The sequence below is a fragment of the Cervus elaphus genome, chromosome 22, assembly GCF_910594005.1.
Source record: "Cervus elaphus chromosome 22, mCerEla1.1, whole genome shotgun sequence".
Taxonomy (NCBI): domain Eukaryota; kingdom Metazoa; phylum Chordata; class Mammalia; order Artiodactyla; family Cervidae; genus Cervus; species Cervus elaphus.
Genome location: NC_057836.1, coordinates 38,693,209 through 38,713,088, shown reverse-complemented (window position 1 = coordinate 38,713,088; position 19,880 = coordinate 38,693,209). Strand labels below are relative to the sequence as shown.

At 38.8% G+C, this 19,880-nt stretch overlaps 1 protein-coding gene across 4 annotated transcripts in view; it reads right to left on the bottom strand.

Annotated features, from left to right (window-relative positions):
• Positions 1-19,880, bottom strand: part of FAR2 (fatty acyl-CoA reductase 2) — an 80,698-nt gene that overhangs the window by 44,891 nt on the left and 15,927 nt on the right. For 3 of the 4 annotated variants that reach the window (XM_043881674.1, XM_043881675.1, XM_043881671.1), the window contains exon 2: positions 8,759-8,987. In XM_043881674.1, coding sequence (XP_043737609.1) covers positions 8,759-8,947 — 189 coding nt within the window. In that variant the 5' untranslated portion in view covers positions 8,948-8,987. Of the gene's footprint in view, positions 1-8,758; positions 8,988-12,251; positions 12,274-19,880 lie in introns of those variants that run through there. The other variant, XM_043881673.1, reaches the window with a different exon arrangement.

Below are 19,880 nucleotides of genomic sequence, written 5' to 3'. Positions count from 1 at the left end.
TAATTTATCTGTGTTGCAGCAATAAGGCATGCCATGGAGTTCTGTGAAGATTAAATAGGGTAATAAAAGTCAGATGCCTAGCATACTGGCTACCACTTAGTAGGTTTCTAATAATAGGAAACCTTCTCTTCTGTTTCCATCAGAAATACTGCATTTCCAAAATGTGCTAATCAGACAGTATGCATGTGTATTTGTGTGTGTTGGGTCACCCAAGAGCTCCCCTTGGGTCACCCAAGGTTTCTGATTATGCCATGTGATCCATATACCTCTAAAAACTGAATATATTTCAAAGTCATGCTGAATCTTGTGCTTTGGTGACTTCTGGAGTGAAATCAGGCATAGGCAATATGAAGCTTTTAAGAAAAAGACAATATGATTGGAAGAAATTTTAAAAGAAGGAAAGAAGTTGGACATGTGAAATCATGCTAGTGATTGAATGAACCGGTGAATGGTATTGTGAAAGAAAACAAGAGATTGAGAAATAAATTATTTCTGTTTCTGGGACCTTAAAGAATATCCCTAAGACAAAATTAATTTTAAAAGGGTTTTGTTTTTTTTTCTTGAAAGAAATCACCCATTGAAGGGAGGCTTAACATGCGTCAACTAATTTGAGTTGAGTAACTGTCAAACTGAGAATCAGTTATACCCTTTCAAAAGTATGTGTCTGTTAATCACGGGGAAATTTTAATTCCTGGCAAGGTTATATTACCTCTAGTTGTCCCAAGTTCATAAAAGCCTCTTGCTTTTTGTGGGATCATTAGTTTCTTAGGAAAAAGAAAACATAGTAATGGAACAAAACTGACTTTGGGAATTTAAAATACAAAGTTTTTTTTTTTTTTTTAATTGCCTTTGCCTTAAATAGAGATCTAACAGAATCATTAATATCAATCAGAAATTCATGTTCTGGAAGTTGTGAACAAGCAACTTTTACACAGGGTAGTCTGAACCAAGCAGGAAAATGCTCTTCTTCCTTATGAAATTCTATGCAAACTAACAAGGAACTTTTATATTATATGAAATTAACTTTTCTGTTGTAGGAAGGAAGGGTGGAGCCACAGTACGTGTGCTGTGCCGTGCAAGCTGCTTTAGTCATCTCCGGCTCTTTGCGACCCTATGGACCACAGCCCACCAGGCTCCTCTGTCCATGGGATTCTCCAGGCAAGAATACTGGAGTGGGTTGCCATGCCTTCCTCCAGGGGATCTTCCTGACCCAGGGATCAAACTCGCATCTCTCATACCTCCTGTATTGGCAGGTGGGTTCTTTACCACTAGTACCACCTAGGAAGCCCACTTTTCTGTTGGGTGCTTCTTAATAGTAGTGATGTCAGAGTGCTGATCTTTTCTTTGCAGATGTTATTTGGTAGAAGTTAATTTCTTTAAATGCATTATTTTTCCCCTGAGGGATCTAATGTCTTCTAAAAACTACCAAACAGTGATAGTTTTGCAAAAGGATCCAATAAACTATTTCATGGAATATTGCTATCTTCTATTGTCTTAAATCTAATCAGTTCTATGAACCGAGGGCCCCATGTGTGTCCCAGCTAATTCACTATCCAAAGCTCTCCAGGGTATTTCAAAGTAGGTTTATCTTAAAGGCACTGAAAGCTTATTGAGTAATTCACATTTTTCCAGAGAAGTTGACTTGAAATATCCAGTGCAACTTGCCAAGCTCTGCCTTTGTTTATAAATCCACTTCCCAGTGACATAATACAAGATAGCCTTTCCCTGCAAAACTCTGAATTTTGCCTGGTCTCCTCACATGCTCCATTCTAAACCTGACAACATCTCACCGTAACCATTGCCTTACCTAATTACTATAGCTTAAGAGGAAAAGCCCAACCATTTCTGATACTCTCTCCAACATCTTTTTTTTTTTCTGACCTCACTCTTAATTAACTACCTCACTCAATATAAATTCATCTACTTGTGGTTTTATTTTTCAGATATGGATATTGTCTTCTTGATGTTTTTTAAAAGAGTTATTCAGAGTAGGTTATGACCAACTTAAGATCCTAAATGGATATAAATGGGACATCATTGTTATACAAAGGAATGCATCTTTAAAGCACTAAAAAAACCTCAAAATGCTCTCAACACTGAACTTCACAACTGAATGATTTATTTGCAACCAATTATCTGTTGTAGTGGGAAAGAATCATGGCTTGTTAAACAAAGCCATAGTCTAGATAGCAACATAAAATAAATTTCACCACTGAAAATTGTTTTTGCTAGCTGGAAAGGTGGTTGGTTCAGCTAAATGGGCACTTTTTTCATAATAAGAGACTAAGCAGGCAGCTTGGGATTCCTGGCGACCCATAAATGGGTCTGTGGTAAGCATGTTCACATGTCAACCCTGGAAATTTGGCTTATTTCCTCTAGAAACTCCTCAGAGTTTGTAAAAGAAATTAGGAGATCTTTCTTAAAAACAATGTTATAGACTTAGAATCATATTTTTAATCAAAAGTAAATCAAACCAGTTTATTTTGATAAAGTTTCAAAACTAAAAATCAACTGAACTTATAGCTGATTCCATAATTTTAGAAATTTGTGATTGCTTTGCTGCCTTATTTATTTACCATCTTAAAAAGTGTGGGCTTTTTCTCCCACCATAAAAATAAAACATCTTCATTGTGATTGTATGTAGAGAATTCTTTCGGAAAATGATTATTGTTCTGATTTTCCACTACGAAAGACAGTGCTTTTTTCCCTCACCATGAAAGTAAACATGCTCATTATAATCTGAAACTAAAATTAATCCAAGATTCCATCAGCATTTATTTAGGGTCATTACTTGAGATTACACTGGATGTTATTTTGCATATTTTTGGTTCTGAATGTATTATAAGCACTTTCTCATGTTATTTAATAGTTCATAAAATATAAACTTTAGTGCCTGCATAACAGTCCAACACATCTGTGCACCTTTCCTCTACTGTGGAACATTCAGACTGGTTCCAGGTTTGCTACTATAAGTAATACTACAATAAATATATATTTTACAGTACTTATATATATGTCTGGTTGTTTTTTTAGAGTGCCACCTTATCTTTGTGAGAAAGTCCTCAAGAATCTGCCATTAATTCAGATAGATTTCCCTCAATTGATGTGTTCCTTTAAGTGCTCTGAAAATACTCAAGGATCTTAGTCACATGTGGGGAAACTGATCCTCTCTTTTGATTCTTAAGTCCCAGTCCTATATGACCAAATAGTTAAAAATAACCTTCTTTCCAAAGCATTCGTACTTGATTGTCTCCCTGTGAAGACATGGAAACAGGAAGTGAGAGATGGTTGCTATCCATACCATGAAAGAAAAGGAATGAAACTGATGAACGAATTTTAATAGATAGAGGAACAGGTTTTTAATAAATAGGCTCAATCATATTTCCTCTTAATACAATGGGAATCAAAGGCAAACTGGTAACATTTTTATTTATGTTTTAAAGAAAAGTTTCCAAGCCTCGCACACCCGATACCATCAATCTACTTTTAAGCACACTGTATTACTATTAATATAGCTCAGTAAGAATTCATGCATCACTTTTGTGTGACAGGAGACAAGTACTGCTTAAAAGTGATACCAGATCTTTCTTGGGAATAAGGCATGGGTACATTGAAATCACTCGTCTATGTCCAAATGAAGTTCAATGGCTGACTCTAGACTGGGTCTTGATTCATGGAAGATATTCAATAAAAATTTGTAAAATCAGAGGCCTTCCAGAAGAAATTCTAACCCATACAGGAAAACTCTTCTGAGTAAAAACCTAGGGCAAGAGTGGTCACACAATAGAAGTAAAAGACTGGTCTGAAGAACTGGAATACATTAAACTCATTCATTGAACAAATGTGGTTGATTACCTGCAGTGTCAAGTGAAAGTGAAAGTGTTAGTTGCTCAGTTATATCCAACTCTTTGCTATCCCATGGACTGTAGCCTACCAGGCTCCTCTGTCTATGGAATTTTCCAGGCAAGAATACTGGAGTGAGCGGTCTTCTCCTTGGGGCTCTTCCTGGCCCAGAGATCAAATCCAGGTCTCCTGCACCAAAGTTGTCTGTGTATATTGGAAAGTTGGTTGTGGGGGTCCCACATATTTGGAATAAGCAACTTGCACTGTTTCCCTCCAAAGTCTAACCAAATAGAGGAAGATTAGACTTCATATGGAATATTTTCACTTTTTAGTGAAATGCTGCAAAAATATTAAACTACATCAGTCTCTTTTTATGAAGCCCAGGCCCTGTCCTTCTATCTGACCATGTAAGTCAAAATTTGTGGAAGTATAATTAACGCCTTTGCTACAAAACCAGAAATAGAGACATAAGAAGAAATGTCCCTATTTCAAAATTTCAATTTCTTGAGCATTTTGATGCTACAGTAACTGTTCACTTTATACTCATTTATACATATCGTCAATAGTGTTACTGTAACAGCAAAGTCTCTTTGAGACAAAGGAAAGATTTTTTTAGTGACAAAGGAAAAATACCTTTTATTCTGATGTTGAATTTAGAATCCTGTGTGAAGGAAAGCTTAGCAAGGTAGATGAGACTGACTGCTTACAGGAAACTAACTCTCTATGCTGGATTTGATTCTATTAGGGCTATCTTGAAAGATTTGGAGAAAATGTTCTAAAATTGCAACTGGAAGACAACTCCTGGACTAGAAATGCAAAGTCCTGAGCATTGAGGAATTTGGCAGATGGCTGCTGAATGTAGTTTTCTTGGTTTTAAGATATCACCAAGTTCTCTCTTCCCTGTAGCTCAAACGGTAAAGAATATGCCTGCAATGCAGGAGACCTGGGTTCGATCCCTGGGTCAAGAAGATCCTCTGGAGAAGGGAATGGCAACCCACTCCAGTACTCTTGCCTAGAGAATTCCATGGACAGAGGAGCCTGGTGGGCTACAGCCCATGGGATCGCAAAGAGTCAGAGACGACTAAGCGACTAACACTACACTACGTTCTCTCTGCACTGGAGATGACAAATTTATGGGTATGTTTTGGATCAGTTAAAACACAAAGCTGAGGGGCTTCCCTGGTGGTACAGTGGTAAAGAATCCGCCTGCCAGTGCAGGAGACAACAGGTTGGATCCCTGATCCAGAAAGATCATGCATGCAGTGGAGCAATTGAGACCATGAGCCACAACTATTGAGACTTTGCTCTAGAGCCTGGGAGCCACAACTCCTGAGCCCACGTGCTGCAACTACTGAAGCCTTAAGGCCCCGGAGATGTGCTCCACAAGGACAAGCCACGGCAGTGAGAAGCCCATGCACTGCAACTAGAGAGCAGCCCCTGCTTGCTGCAACTAGAGAAAAGCCCATGCAGCAATGAGCACCCAGCACAGCCAATAATCAAATAAATTTTTAAAAATTAAAAAATACCACAAAGCTGATCATTTTCTATTTTACATTAACAAAACACAGAGAAATTTATCTGGCCTTCTCAACCCATACGTCAGCTTGGATCTCCCTAGAAACTTAATAAATTATAATTGTTTTTATATCCCTAATTTAAGATTCTCTGTGAGGTTATTGAGAATTTGCACGTGGCCAGTGATAGGTTATTAGTATATGGCATACCTCAGGCCACACAGGTTGGTCCAGAAATTGATACATAACCTAACCCTGACTGATGAGACGTAAGGCAAATTTTGCTGAGGGTTTCCAGAAAAGAAGTTTCATCAATCTCGAAAGACAGCTTTAGGGAGAGCCAGCTCTCCTCATTCTAAGATTGCCATATATGTATGTGAGTAAAGTATTATCCCACTTTACAGATAAGGAAACTAAGGTTCAGTAAAGAATATATCTTGCACACTGTTCCACGGCTTATAATCAGTAGTGCTGAGATTCAAACCCAGATCAATCTGCTTCTGAAGCCCATGCTCTTAAGCAACATCCAATAGCCACAGGTAGCTCCCAGGTAGTACTGATGCTGCTGGTTGGGAGACCACGGTCTGAGAACCACTCTTCATAAAAGTTAACAGCTGACAGTTATAAACAGCCCAATAGTGAAAACAGGGCTAAAGGTTTGCAAGTCAGTTTCACAAATGTTATTAATAGTATAATCAAGAATTCCATAACAAAAGTAATGTCTCAGAGTTATCAAGTACAGCACATTGAATGTTACAGGAGGTGGAGACCGGGCTGACCACAAGATTCTCTGCCATAATATTTATCTAGAAATTCAAAAGCTGACTACAGAGCTAAATGTGTGATGAAAACGAAGTCCATCAGGGATGTATAGCTGAGCAAAGCTGTATAAGAAGAGAGATCTGTGAGTTTCTTCTAGATTTTGGTTTTATGCCACATCAGCCTTTTTTTCTTATTCTTAAGGACCATTAGTTACAATGCATGCATACTTGCCCTGGAGCCAGACTGGGGTAGGGTCTCTAAAGTCTAACTCTCTTATTTACTAACTGGGTGACCTTTGGTGGGCTTCTCTGATAGCACAGATGGTAAAGAATCTGCCTGTAATGCAGAAGACTGGGTTCGATCCCTGGGTTGGAAGTCACAAAGAGTTGGACATGAGTGAGTGACTAAGCACAGATCTTTGGTAATTTAATACTTCTGGTCTCATTTATCTCATCTATAAAATTTGGATATTAATAATTCTCACTTCACAGCATTGTTGAAAAATCAATGAGATAAGACATGAAAGGGGCTTCTCAGGAGGTGCTAGTGGTAAAGAATCTGCCGGCCAATGCAGGAAATAAGAAACACGGGTTGGATCCCTGGGTGGGGAAGATCCTGTGGAGGAGGGCATGGCCACCCACTCCAGTATTCTTGCCTGGAGAATCCTATGGACTGAGGAGACTGGCGTGCTATAGTCCATGGGGTGGCAAGAGTCAGACATGACTAAAGTGACTGAGCATGCAAGTCATGAAAAAGTCATTGAGTAATGTCTGCCATGTACTAAGTATCCAGTAAGTGTCAGCTATTATTACTTGTCCCACAGCTGAGTTAGGCCATGAGATACAGAAGAGACTTTTGTGCTTCTCTTGATGATGGTTTATACAAAGTCTCATGCTGGTACCAGCAGATAAAATATAGTCATCAAGTTTACTGGGTGTCTATAATGTGCTGTGCTATCAGATACACATCTCTGTTAGATGTCAGCAGGCCTAAACACTGGAAAGGAGACTTTGTAAAAAATTCATATTTAAATCTTCTTTTTGCTAACCTTGTACATTCCAGACACATATATTTAACTCCTATGGCAACCCTATGAGGTCACTGTTTTTAAACATTGCAAGCTGAAGGGTAAGAGGTATAAATTGACAACAAATTGATAAAGTTTTTCAGACCAAAGCTTTCAAATATATAAATTAAGACATGAGGTAATATATTCATAATCTGGGAAGGGAGTGAGAGAGATTGAGACTCAAATGCTCATTCACACATGTATTTCACTTGCATGTTTTTCCCTTAGAGGAATTTACAGAATAACAGATGTGTAGTAAGAGAAATATTAAGTTATCATAGATAAAGTATACAACTTGCAGCATTTAGATAACTGAAAGTATAACTGCATGGCTACTTAGTAATCTTATCTGTTTATATTAATAATATGATATGATATAACATGTAAATGACTCTCCAAAAATTTGGAGGAAAGCTACCCTCAATTTAGAAGAAAATTAAGGAAGAGTTTGGATGAACTTGTGATAGATTTGAAGCCCGCTGAGTCCACTCACTTACTCCTTGGAAGAAAAGTTATGACCAACCTAGACAGCATATTAAAAAGGATAGACATTACTTTGTCAACAAAGGTCTGTCTAGTCAAGGCTATGGTTTTCCCAGTAGTCATGTATGGATGTGAGAGTTGGACTATAAAGCTGAGCACCGAAGAATTGATGCTTTGAACTGTGGTGTTGGAGAAAACTCTTGAGAGTCCCTTGGACTGCAAGGAGATCCAACCAGTCCATCCTAAAGGAAATCAGTCCTGAGTATTCATTGGGAGGACTTATACTGAAGCTGAAACTCCAATACTTAGGCCACCTGATGCAAAGAACTGACTCATTTGAAAAGACCCTGATGCTGGGAAAGATTAAGGGCAGGAGGAGAAAGGGATGACAAAGGATGAGATGGTTGGATGGCATCACTGACTCAATGGATATGAGTTTGAGTAAACTCCGGGAGTTGGTAATGGACAGGGAGGCCTGGTGTACTGCAGTCCATGGGGTCACAAAGAATTGGACACGACTCAGTGACTGAACTGAACTGAACTGAGTCCACTTGGAGAGTTTTAGCATTTTGATTCTCACTCAGTAATTTGCAGAATATATTTAGATTATCTGCTCATTTGCCCTTGACAGGGTCTAAGCACTCTTTCCCCTCTTCAGGGAAAACACCTCAGATTTCTTTTTTTTTTTTCCTTCAGGAGGTTTATTCAGTTACAGTATATTTTCCATCCAAGTCTGCCTCTCCCAAAGAATCTCAAATTTGACCTCATTTTCTCCTTTATTCCACCAGCATATTCTAATCCAATCAAGAGCTGGTTTCAACATTCAGCACATTAGGGAAAGGGCACAATGGCTCTTTCAAAGTGAAGTGAAAAAGCTTTTCAAGGTTCTTCTTCCAGTTAAACACCTTCCAGAAATGAAAGATGTTTCTTGCATTTGGCCATAGATTTCCATGAGCTGTTGGTCGCTCTCTTGTTTTGTCTCCTCTCCTCTGCCTGCCCAGATATTCTGGGTCCCATCTGTAGCTGGGGCTATAAAAGAACATTGCAGTGAGTCACCATCCCCCAAGACTCTTCCCATAAGGCATACCTTACTGTCTAGGATCTGGAAGACCCTCTGCTGCAGGGTCTGGCCCGCCTTGGGCCTCACCAGGACATAAATGACTTTCAGGTCTGGACTGGTACGAAATAGCTTCTCCATCAACACTTTGCCCAAGAAGCCTGTGGCCCCAGTAATTAGAATGGACTTGCCACCATAGAAAGCTGCAATCATGGACATGATTCTTCCTTTTGTCTTCTATAACTTCAGAAAGAGGTTCCTGAAAAGAAAGAGAAATAACAAAAGATTACATTCTCAGAAGTGCTAAAATGCAGTCATTTAAAATGTTGCTGGCATTTCCAGGAGTTTTGAAGGCAGGAAAGGATCAGATGGAGCAATAGCATCATGGTTTATTGGCAACACAATTCATTTCAATCAATATTTATTGAGATTAATCTCTATGCCTGACATCATGCCAGCAACTGTGGGCAAGAAATGAGTAAGATGTGGTTTCTGCTCTCAAGGAACTGCTTGTCGTCTAATGGAGGAGACAGCTTCCTAGAAACTATAAATATTATATGGTAATTCTAAGACCAAAGAAAGCACAAAGGAAGGGTACATAGCAGGATCTGGAAATTTCAGGAAGGCCCCTATAGAAGGTGACACCAGTGGTCAAACTTGAAAAGAGATAAGGACTGGGGTAAGGGCATTCCAGACCAAGGAAAGATCAAAAGCAAAGATCCAAGGTGTGGTGTAGGATGCCATATGGAGAAATAATACAAGGAATTCAGTGTAGGAGAATGTAATTAATAAGGTTAGGAGTAGCCCCAAACCTGAAACACCAAAGATGAGAACGGTTATCAAATTTTAAAACTTATGATGTAATTTTTAAATTCGGTTAAAGTTTTATTTTATTAGAACAAAATTTTTTTGATGTGGACCATTTTAAAAGACTTTATTGAATTTATTACAGTATCAATTCTATTTTATATTTTGGTTTTTTGGCTGTGAGGCATGTGGGATCCTGTCTCCCGGACTAGGGATTAAACTCACACCCCCTGCATTGGAAGGTGAAGTCTTAACCACTGGACACCAAGAAGTCCCTCAGTTGCAGTTGTATTTAGAGAAAATCATTTCTAGGAGCAAGTCTGGTGGTGGGCTGCCAGATGCAGCACTTGGATGCTGTGACTTTTGAGAAAAAGCACTCCACGTTATACAAATGCAACAAGAAGTGTTTGGTCTTTAAGCCTGGCCTCAAGATTGTTGATTGGAAGCAGTGGAGCTTTGAAGGAAGCAAGGCCGTAGTGTGGGAGCAGACCTTCCATTCTGCCCTTGGCTGTGCTGCCTGCAGCTAGTTCTTGGCCATTTGTGTGTATATCTGATAGAAAAAAAACTCCGGGGACTGGCCTGGACATCAGGGCTTGTAAAGAAGAACAAACAACAAGTGAAAAAGTCAACACCCTGCCTCTTTAGCTCTAGCCAAGTTAACTCCAGTGACTCCTTAAGAAATAATGACTTTTCAAGTTGTTGTTCAGTCACTAAGTCGTGTTTGACTTTGCAACTCCGTGAACTGCAGCATGCCAGGCTTCCCTGTCCTTCACTGTCCTTCCCTCTAGGAGTCTGCTTAAACTCAGGTCCATGAGTTGGTGATACCATCCAACCATCTCATCCTCTGTCACTCCCTTCTCCTCATGCTTTCAATTTTTCCCAGCATCAGGGTCTTTTCCAATGAATTGGCTCTTCACATCAGGCAGCCAAAGAATTGGAGCTTCAGCTTCAGCATTAGTCCTTCCAGTGAATATTCAGGGTTGATTTCCTTTAGGATTGACTGGTTTGATCTTGTTGCTGTTCACGGGATTTTCAAGAGTCTTCTCAAGCACCACAATTTGAAGACATCAAATCTTTGGTGCTCAGCCTTCTTTATGGTCCAAATTGGTATAAATTATGGTCCAATATGGTATAAATTATAGTTGTAATTTATACTTTTGAGCATCTTGAGTCTATGTTCTTGGGCAGAACTCTTTGCCTTTGGAGGATTCATTCATTAACAAATAATTTTGTGCACCTGCTATGCCAGACTTTAAGTTCTTAAGATAAACAGTTGGATAAAGCAAATAAATTCTTGCTGTCACTCAAGCAGAGGAGGCCAGGGATATACTGATAAATAAATACACTGACAAGTTAATTACAGACTGTTACAAACATAAATGTAGTAAGGATCAATGAAAAAAATCACAATCATCAATGTCATTCACTTTAGGGACCATTGTGGATTTCAAATATTAGCTATATTCACTGAGTTATTTAAATTCTGTTTGTTAAAGGTTGATATGAGAATAATATTTTGAAGAGCACATTTGGACCTTGTGCAAAAGAGCAATGAAAGATACTTTTTGTCATGTTACATAAGGTTACTCATATTACAGTCTATCCAGTTGTTTTCTCAAGAATGTAACATGTGGGGAAAGTATTGAATATTCTTGCCTTGCCTGCCTTGAAGCTCAGAACAGTGATATCATCAAGTTTGGAAGGCAGTACATATTCTAGTTTAGCATTCAGTTTCTAAGCAAGACTGTCTAAAATCAAATCCCAGATCTACCACTTACGAGGTATGTCATCTCAGGCAAATTATTAATCTCTCAGCGCTGTAGTCTGTTCATCAGTAAAATGGGGATAAAGTATCCAGTTATGTGAATGAATACATGTAAAACCCTTAAAAGATACAACTTACCTCTAGTACTGTCTATTAGTATTGTCACTGCTTCCACATTTTTCATCTTAATGGTGTCCGGCTTTTCCTTTTGACATGTATTTTATATGCCTTCTTTTGGAAATATGAGGAGATGATTTATACTCAGTCATCAAGCCAAATAAAGTGCCTTCCCCAAATGCAACTCTACTTAATGATAAATCTTTCCAACTCCTTTACATATAAAAATGTTTATGTTATTAGTCATAAATGAGCATGGTTGGCAGGAAAATATAGATGGGAAACTGAATTTGGAAAGTGCAACTTCCCAACCTCACTGGTTCTGAAGATGTTATGTGCTTGTTTTGTAATAATGTGTGCTTTCGTGGAGTCATATTTTCTAGAAATGCAAAGATACTGTTAAGATTTTTGGTCCCAGACAAGTTTGCCATGTGTGAGGAAAAACTTTAGAGAGCAGGTTGCATATCTCTAATGAACCTATTTCTTGTGGGACAGAAGAAAACTTGATGTGTCCCCAAAGAATGGAATGTGCCTGCCCACAGTCCAAGTATTTCTCAAACACAACAAAAACCATAGCACAGTATAATGAGTGCTCTGAGAGGGAAACAAAACATAAGCCAGTATCTCCTGGCACTCAGTACCCAATTGGCAAAAGCAGGTGGCAGGGGAGTTGTGGTCAAGACTCTAATTAAAGCAAGTGATTCTGAAAAACGTCAAATCAAAGCGACATCAGAGATGTTTCTTTAAACTTTTGCTTCTGCTCTCAAGCTACTGGCTTGGTTATTGAACGCAGAAACTCCCATATAAAATTTGGCCCTGGAAGCCCTGTTTTACCTGTCATAGATTTGCAAGGCCCAGGAATCGCTAATTCTTGATATAATTCATTTGGACTTCCGTGGTGGCTCAGACAGTAAAGATCCACCTGCAATGCGGGAGACCTGGGTTCAATCACTGGGTTGGGATGATCCCCTGGAGGAGGGCATGGCAATCCACTGTAGTATTCTTGCCTGGAGAATCCCCATGGACAGAGGAGCCTGGTGGGCTACAGTCCATGGGGTTGCAGAGTTGGACATGACTGAGTGACTAAGCGCAATATAATGTATTAAAATAGTTAAATTGTTTCAGGACTTCCCTGGTGGTTCAGGGGCTAAGACTCGTGCTCTCAATCAGGTGTCCCCAGGTTCAATCCCTGGTTAGGGAACTAGATCCCATACACTGTGTCATATGTCACATGACACAACTAAAGATCCCACATGTTGCAACTAAGACCCAGCACAGCCAAGTAAATAAATAAATACTTAAAAACCACATATTTTAAAAAATAGAGTGCAGAGAGGTCTGTGTACTCTTCTTTCAGCTTCCTCCAATAACATCTTATATCCCCATACATATAATTTAAATAATTATAAAAAAATAATTAAATTGTTTCAAAAATTAAAATAACTTTGCACTCAGAAATGGAGGATATATAACTCTAGAAGGAAGAACATGTTTAGAACATGGCTTACCTTTCATATAGTCTCAGATTACTAATGCAGAAAGCAAAGGCCACTTTCCTATTCCTCATACTCTACATGGTGTGTGAGAAGCCTAAACTGCTTTGACAATATCTGAACCAGCCTGTATAATGCAAGGCTGAATGACGAATAGGCTGACAAGGCTGACTGTGAGAGTCAGCCAATGCATTTTCAACGACTGTCTGCATGTGCCAGGCACTGTCCAGGCACTGGGACTAATAGTGAACAGGCCTTATGCAGCTTAGATTCTTTCTTCCTATATTCTGGAGCATATTTTCTCCTTAAGATCACCAGTTCTCCATGGTAATGAGTGGGATTCATAGTTGCCACTCTCCTTTTGTTTTCTAGAAGTGAGGCTGTTCTCATTTCTAGAGAATGGGTATTAAAACATTGAATCACAAACAGTTGTGGCAAGTTAAACATTTTTTGCAGGTTTAAGCATATGGGAACTTTAATTATTCTTTGGGTGGTTCCTCTGGAAAATAAAAAACTTAAGATTCAAAAAATCATTTAAGGTAGACAATCCATATTTCTTGGTAGCCCTTGAAAGGAAAAAATTTTTAAAAAGAAACAGGTGTTTCGCCTCTCAGGAATCATACTTTGTCAAGGCTTTTTGGATTTTGCAGTATTAACATTTTGGGAGGGATAAATATTTGTTGTGGGGGCTCTCCAGGGCAATATGGAGTGTTTACTAGCACCCTGGCCTCTTACTCACTAGAGGGTCATGATATCCTTCTGTTCCCAGCCAGGCGTGATAGCCTGACATGTCTCTGCATGCGTGCTCAGTCACTTCAGTTATATCCAACTCTTTGTGACGCTATGGTCTGTAGCCCATCAGATTTCTCTGTCCATGGGATTTTTCTGGCAAGAATACTGGGGTGGATTGCCATGCCCTTCTCCAGGGGATCTTCCCGGCTCAGGGATTAACCCGAGTCTCCTGCATTGCAGGCAGATTCTTCACTGACTGAGCCACCAGGGAACCCCAAAATGTCTCTAGACTTTGCTAACTGTGCTCATGGGGAAAAATTGCCTCCCCTTTCAGAGAGCCACTTCTTAGCAGTACTTTAAAAATTTGTCCATTTATAATGTTCTGTCCATCCTATTAAGAGTCAAAATTCAACATTTAAATTTCTATTTGTGAAGCTAAGTAGAAATATAACCCACTTTTACATTCTATTTTATCTATATTGAGTCATTCACAATTACTTACATTTACCCAAGCAAATTACACATGTGGTGAATCTTGACTGAATTCAAAATGAAGATGAAGGAAGGTTACTCCAGATAAAGATTCTCTACTTTTTATTTATCAATCTCTGTGCTATGTGTGCATGTGTGCTAAGTCGCTTCAGTCATGTCCAATTCTTTGTGACCCTATGGATTATAGCCCACTAGGCTCCTCTGTCCATGCAATTTCCGAGGCAAGAATGCTGGAGAGGGTTCCTGTGTCCTCCTTCAGGGGATCTTCCCTACCTAGGGATCGAACCTGCATCTCTTACCTCTACCTTGCATTGGCAGGTGTGTTCTTTACCACTAGCACCACCTGGGTAGTCCCTCTGTGCTATAAATTAGACTATTAATCCCACCTTTAACACAGATTGAGCCTCTCAACTTCATTCATCTAGACCTATTTGGGAACATTTAAGAAAGAATGGCAATCAGACCAGCCTGAGATTGAGAAACATAAAGCTATTTAGTATTGGTTGCTGAATAGTAATAATTCTATGAACAATCAAATCAGTCTCATCTACTGGTAGTTGTGTTGCCTTTTTTTGAAGGTTCAAAGTATGTTGTATAATAGGAGAGATCTCATGTAGGCAAGTGGGGTTTTAGTTGGCGATGTGCACAGTAATATGGGCTATTGAAAAAAAATCTTGTAAAACTCAGTAAATGAAAGTTGGTCTGCTTCATCAAAATTAAACTGAAATTCTTTCAATAAGTATGCTAAATTAAGGAAATGCACTTGTAAAATAATATTCAATGAAAACAAAGGAGAACAAGAACTTGTAAAGACATGACAATGTTTATCACAAACCCCCATTGAAAGATTGGAAGGAAATAAATGACAGTGATTGTATAACAGTGTGATGGGATTAATGGTAAAGAGTTTTGCTTCATGTCTTTAATTTTCCCCATGATTTAAAAGAGCATTTAATGATAAATATTAAATAATAAATACTTTCAAAAAGTGCTTAGGAAGAAATAGCAGCTGGCATTTTTATAGTCTCTTTTTTTGTGGGCACTAGAAATACAACAAAACTTGGAAAACAAATTCCCTTATTTTAAGATGTATTTAAAGTGTGTGTATTTAAAGGTGTATTTAAATACATTTAAGATGTATTTAAAGGTGTGGCTCAACTGACATTACACAGTGTTATGGACTGAACTGTGTCCCCTCTAAATTCATATGTTGAAGCCCCTGTCTCTAATATCATGGTATTTGGAGACAAGGCCTTTGAGAGGTATTTCAGGTTAAATGAGATCATAAGAATGAGGCGCAAATTGGATAGGACTAGTGTCCCAATCGGAGGAGGCAATGGCACCCCATCCAGTACTCTTGCCTGGAAAATCCCATGGATGGAGGAGCCTGGTAGGCTGCGGTCCATGGGGTCTTGAAGAGTCGGACACGACTGAGCGACTTCACTTTCACTTTTCACTTTCACACATTGGAGAAGAAAATGGCAACCTACTCCAGTGTTCTTGCCTGGAGAATCCCAGGGACGGGGGAGCCTGATGGGCTGCTGTCTATAGGGTCGCACAGAGTCCGACACGACTGAAGCGACTTAGCAGCAGCAGTGTCCCGGAAGGCAGAGGAGGGGGCACCAGAGAACAATTTCTCCTGCAACGGCCACGAGGAAAGACCACGTAAGGACACAGTGAGATGGCAGTTGTCTACAAGGTAAGAAGAGAGCTCCACCAGAAGTTGAATTTACTAGCACCTTAATCATGGCCTTCCAGTCTTCAGAACCGTGAGAAACAAGCGTCTGTGGTTTAAGACACCCAGTTTGTGGTCTTTTCTCACAGCAACTTGAGCAGACTAACACACACAAACATGCGTGGACAGCGACATGGACATTTTTGGATAAGTGTGCAAAGTCACTCAACAATAATCTATATCCACCTTTTCCATCCTGGAGTAAGACTCTATAATGGAACAAATATCTGTCACATTGTTCCATCTTTGCAGCACAGAGGTAGGATACTCGTTCTTGATTTTTATACATTTGTGAAAATATGGACAGATCTTTTATGATAGCCAACAGAGATCTCAATAATTCAAGCCTTAAAAATCCATATATAAGTCACTGAACCTACAAGTCTCATAGCCTATTTCAATCTCTTCCATCCATGGGCTTCTGCAGCCCAATCTGTAGTCCATCCTGCTGGTCTCTTAACTGATTTTGTATTTATTTGGATCTTAAGTAAATGTATGTTCCACCTTATCAGGATTCATCAAATTTTAATCTCAGGAATACATAATTCTTCCCCTACCTCCTCTCAGCTTTATTGAGATATAGTTGAAATATAATACTGTGTAAATTTAAGGCATACAAATGTTCTGATTTGATACACTTACAAATGTATCAAAATAATTAACCTCATTGTGTTAGCTGACACCATCCTTAGCCTCACATAATTACCTTTTTTGTGGTGAGAACATTTCCAAATCTGTTCTCTTAGCAACTTTTGAATATATAATACAGTACTGTTAACCATAATCACTATCTGCCCATTAAATCCCCCAAACATATTCATCTTATAACTGAAAGGACAACATAGTGATAAAAGGGCCCTAATTAGATTCTGGTCAGAGCCCTTGGGGGCTTCCCTGTAGTTCAGCTGATAAAGAGTCTGCTTGCAATGCGGGAGACCTGGGTTGGGAAGATCCCCTGGAGAAGGGCATGGCAACCCACCTCAGTATTCATGCCTTGAAAATCCTCATGGACAGAGGTGCCTGGGAGGCTACAGTCAGTGATCCATGGGATCACAAAGAGTAGATACAACTGACCGACTAAGCACAGCACAGCAGAGAGCCCATGGCTTTACATGGGTTACAGTGCCCAAGTCCATTCTAGTCACATACACACAGACACACACACACACACACACACACAGAGGCACAAAAGCCAGGGCAAAAAGAAATACCCATGAAAGGCAATGATTCCCAATTTCTGAGTCAAGGAATATCTTTTACATGAGAAGAGGAAATATACAAATTACTAGGCTTTCTCAACAGCTTAGAAACAATTTTAAAGAAATCAGTATATCTCTAACCAAATGCAATATATAACAATATATTTTAAAATAATATAAAGAGAAAAGTGACATCTGAAAGGACTAGGAATGTTTGCATAATCAAATAGTTTCTTACTTGTTTTCCTAAGTAAAACAGGCAAGTCATCTATTCTTAGTTCCTTGGATATCCATCTATGTAAAAGAGGAAGAGAAAAAAGCCCCCTTCCCCACAGAAAAAAGTATGATTTTATTTTAGTACAAACCAGGAAAATTAAATATGCTGTCTCTATGAAAAAAAATCCATATGTAAGTCACATATCTGTTGGTCAAGAACTTAGTGAAAGAAAAGTTATCATCAGAGAGCTCTTTTTTTATAACACTGGTTTCCTGAGTATATCCCATTATGTAATTCAGCAATGAACTTAGATACTTTTCACTGTGCGCTTGTTATGTAAAGTTTTTCTGGGAGAACTTTTAAGATCTTGATGGAGGAATTAATAACCCCCAGGGGTGTTGGGGCACAGGCCTCACTAATTCAATTAGCAATGCTCCATCATCAAGAGAAACCAATTTGGAAGCTGTCCCAGCTGGGGAAGGATGGTCCAGGCTGGCTTAAAAAACAAAGCTTAGCAATCACCTCAACACATTCTTCCTACTTTGCTTCTTAACTCCTTAGGAAGTCATCAAAAAAAAAAAAAAAAAACCCTGCAATTTTAACAGAAATAACAAATGAGAAAGATATAATTTTAAAACATCACTTCATCATAATTGATTCAATAGATGTATTTTGTACCTACTGTGTGCTATACCCTGTTAAGTGTGGGTAATTAATATGCAAACATTCTTGTTAACTGGTGAAGTATTATAAAAGTACATGATATTGTTACTATTGTTTATAGGTAAATCAAACTTCAGTCAGCATGTGATGATTCCAAAATCATATCAAGAGAATCACAATCAAATGTAAATCTGATGCTTCCTATTTCCTCCTGGTGAAGTAAAAATTGAGTTAGGTTATGAATAAAAGAATGGTTGATCTATTAACCCAATGGAAAAAGGAACCTAACCAAATGAATAGTAAACCAACACACTTTTTCATGCTATGCTTAGAATTAAAGACTATTTCTTTTACGAGGTGACATGACATAGATTTTCTATATTTTCTCGGGCTCCAAAATCACTGCAGAAGGTGACAGTAACCATGAAATTAAAAGACACTTGCTCCTTGGAATAAAAGCTATGACCAACCTAGATAGCATATTAAAAAGCAGAGACATTACTTTGCCAACAAAAGTCTGTCTAGTCAAAGCTATGGTTTTTACAGTAGTCATGTATGGATGTGAGAGTTGGAATATAAAGAAAGTTGAGCACTGAAGAATTGATGCTTTTGAACTGTGGTGTTGGAGAAGACTCTTGAGAGTCCCTTGGACAGCAAGGAGAGCAAACAGTCAATCCTAAAGGAAATCAGTCCTGAGTGTTCATTGGAAGGACTAATGCTGAAGCTCAAACTCCAATGCTTTGGCCACCTGATGCGAAGAACTGACTCATTGGAAAAGACCCTGATGCTGGGAAAGATTGAAGGCAGGAGAAGGGGATGACAGAGGATGAGATGGTTGGATGGCATCACTGAATCAATGGACATGAGTTTGAGTAAGCTCTGGGAGCTGGTGATGAACAGGGAAGCCTAGTGTGCTGTAGTGCATGGGGTTGCAAAGAATCAGACATGACTGAGGGACTGAAGTGAACTGAACTGAAGGTTATAGCTGCCATACACAGTGATTATGCTGATGGATCTGGGCAACATAAGTTGAAAACCTTCTGGAAAGAATTCATCATTCTAGATGCCATCAAAAACATTTGTGATTCATGGGAGGAAGTAAAAATCTCAACACTAAAAATAGTTTGGAAGAATTTGATTCCAACCCTAAGGGATGACTTTGAGGAGTCTGAAGCTTCAGTGGAGGAGGGGCCTGCAGATCTGGTAGAAATAGCAAGAGATCTGCAATTAAGAGTGGAGCCTAAAGATGTGACTGAATTCAACTACTCTTGAATCTTGTGGTAAATTATATCTTTTTTAAAGGTTGATATAAAGGTTAGTTGATTATACATACATTGATATGATACACTAAATCAGAAATCCTTATTTCTTCATTAAAGCTCCTGATCATAATCTGTGCCAATAAATTGACAGGAAACATCTGAATAAAGGTAATTATCCTATGCATTTGGAAATACACAGCTAGGGCTTCATGAAGGACTAAGTTCTGAAGTAAAGCTAACGCTTTCTCTTTTACAATTCTCTCCCTGGGAATCTATCCCATGTCAGAAGAACAATAAATCACAAACAGCACTCCTATTTTTCTCTGACAGTGTGCAATGAATTTTATCACAAAGATTTTAGGTACTTGTCTTTAAGAGAATGTACTTAAAGATGTGAAAAAATCATATACTTCATATTAGTACTAAGCCATGGGTAGTAGCTATAAAAAAATGAGAAGAAAAATATGGGTTTTATACAACAAAGTACAAGCTATCAGACAGACACCATCCATAAAAACTGCATTTGGGGCAAATTCTTATGCTGACTGTTTGATGGTAACTTGAACAAAGAAATAAAAGCCTGTACCATACTGTCTTGATGACTGTAGCTTTGTAGTATAGCCTGAAGTCAGGCAGGTTGATTCCTCCAGTTCCATTCTTCTTTCTCAAG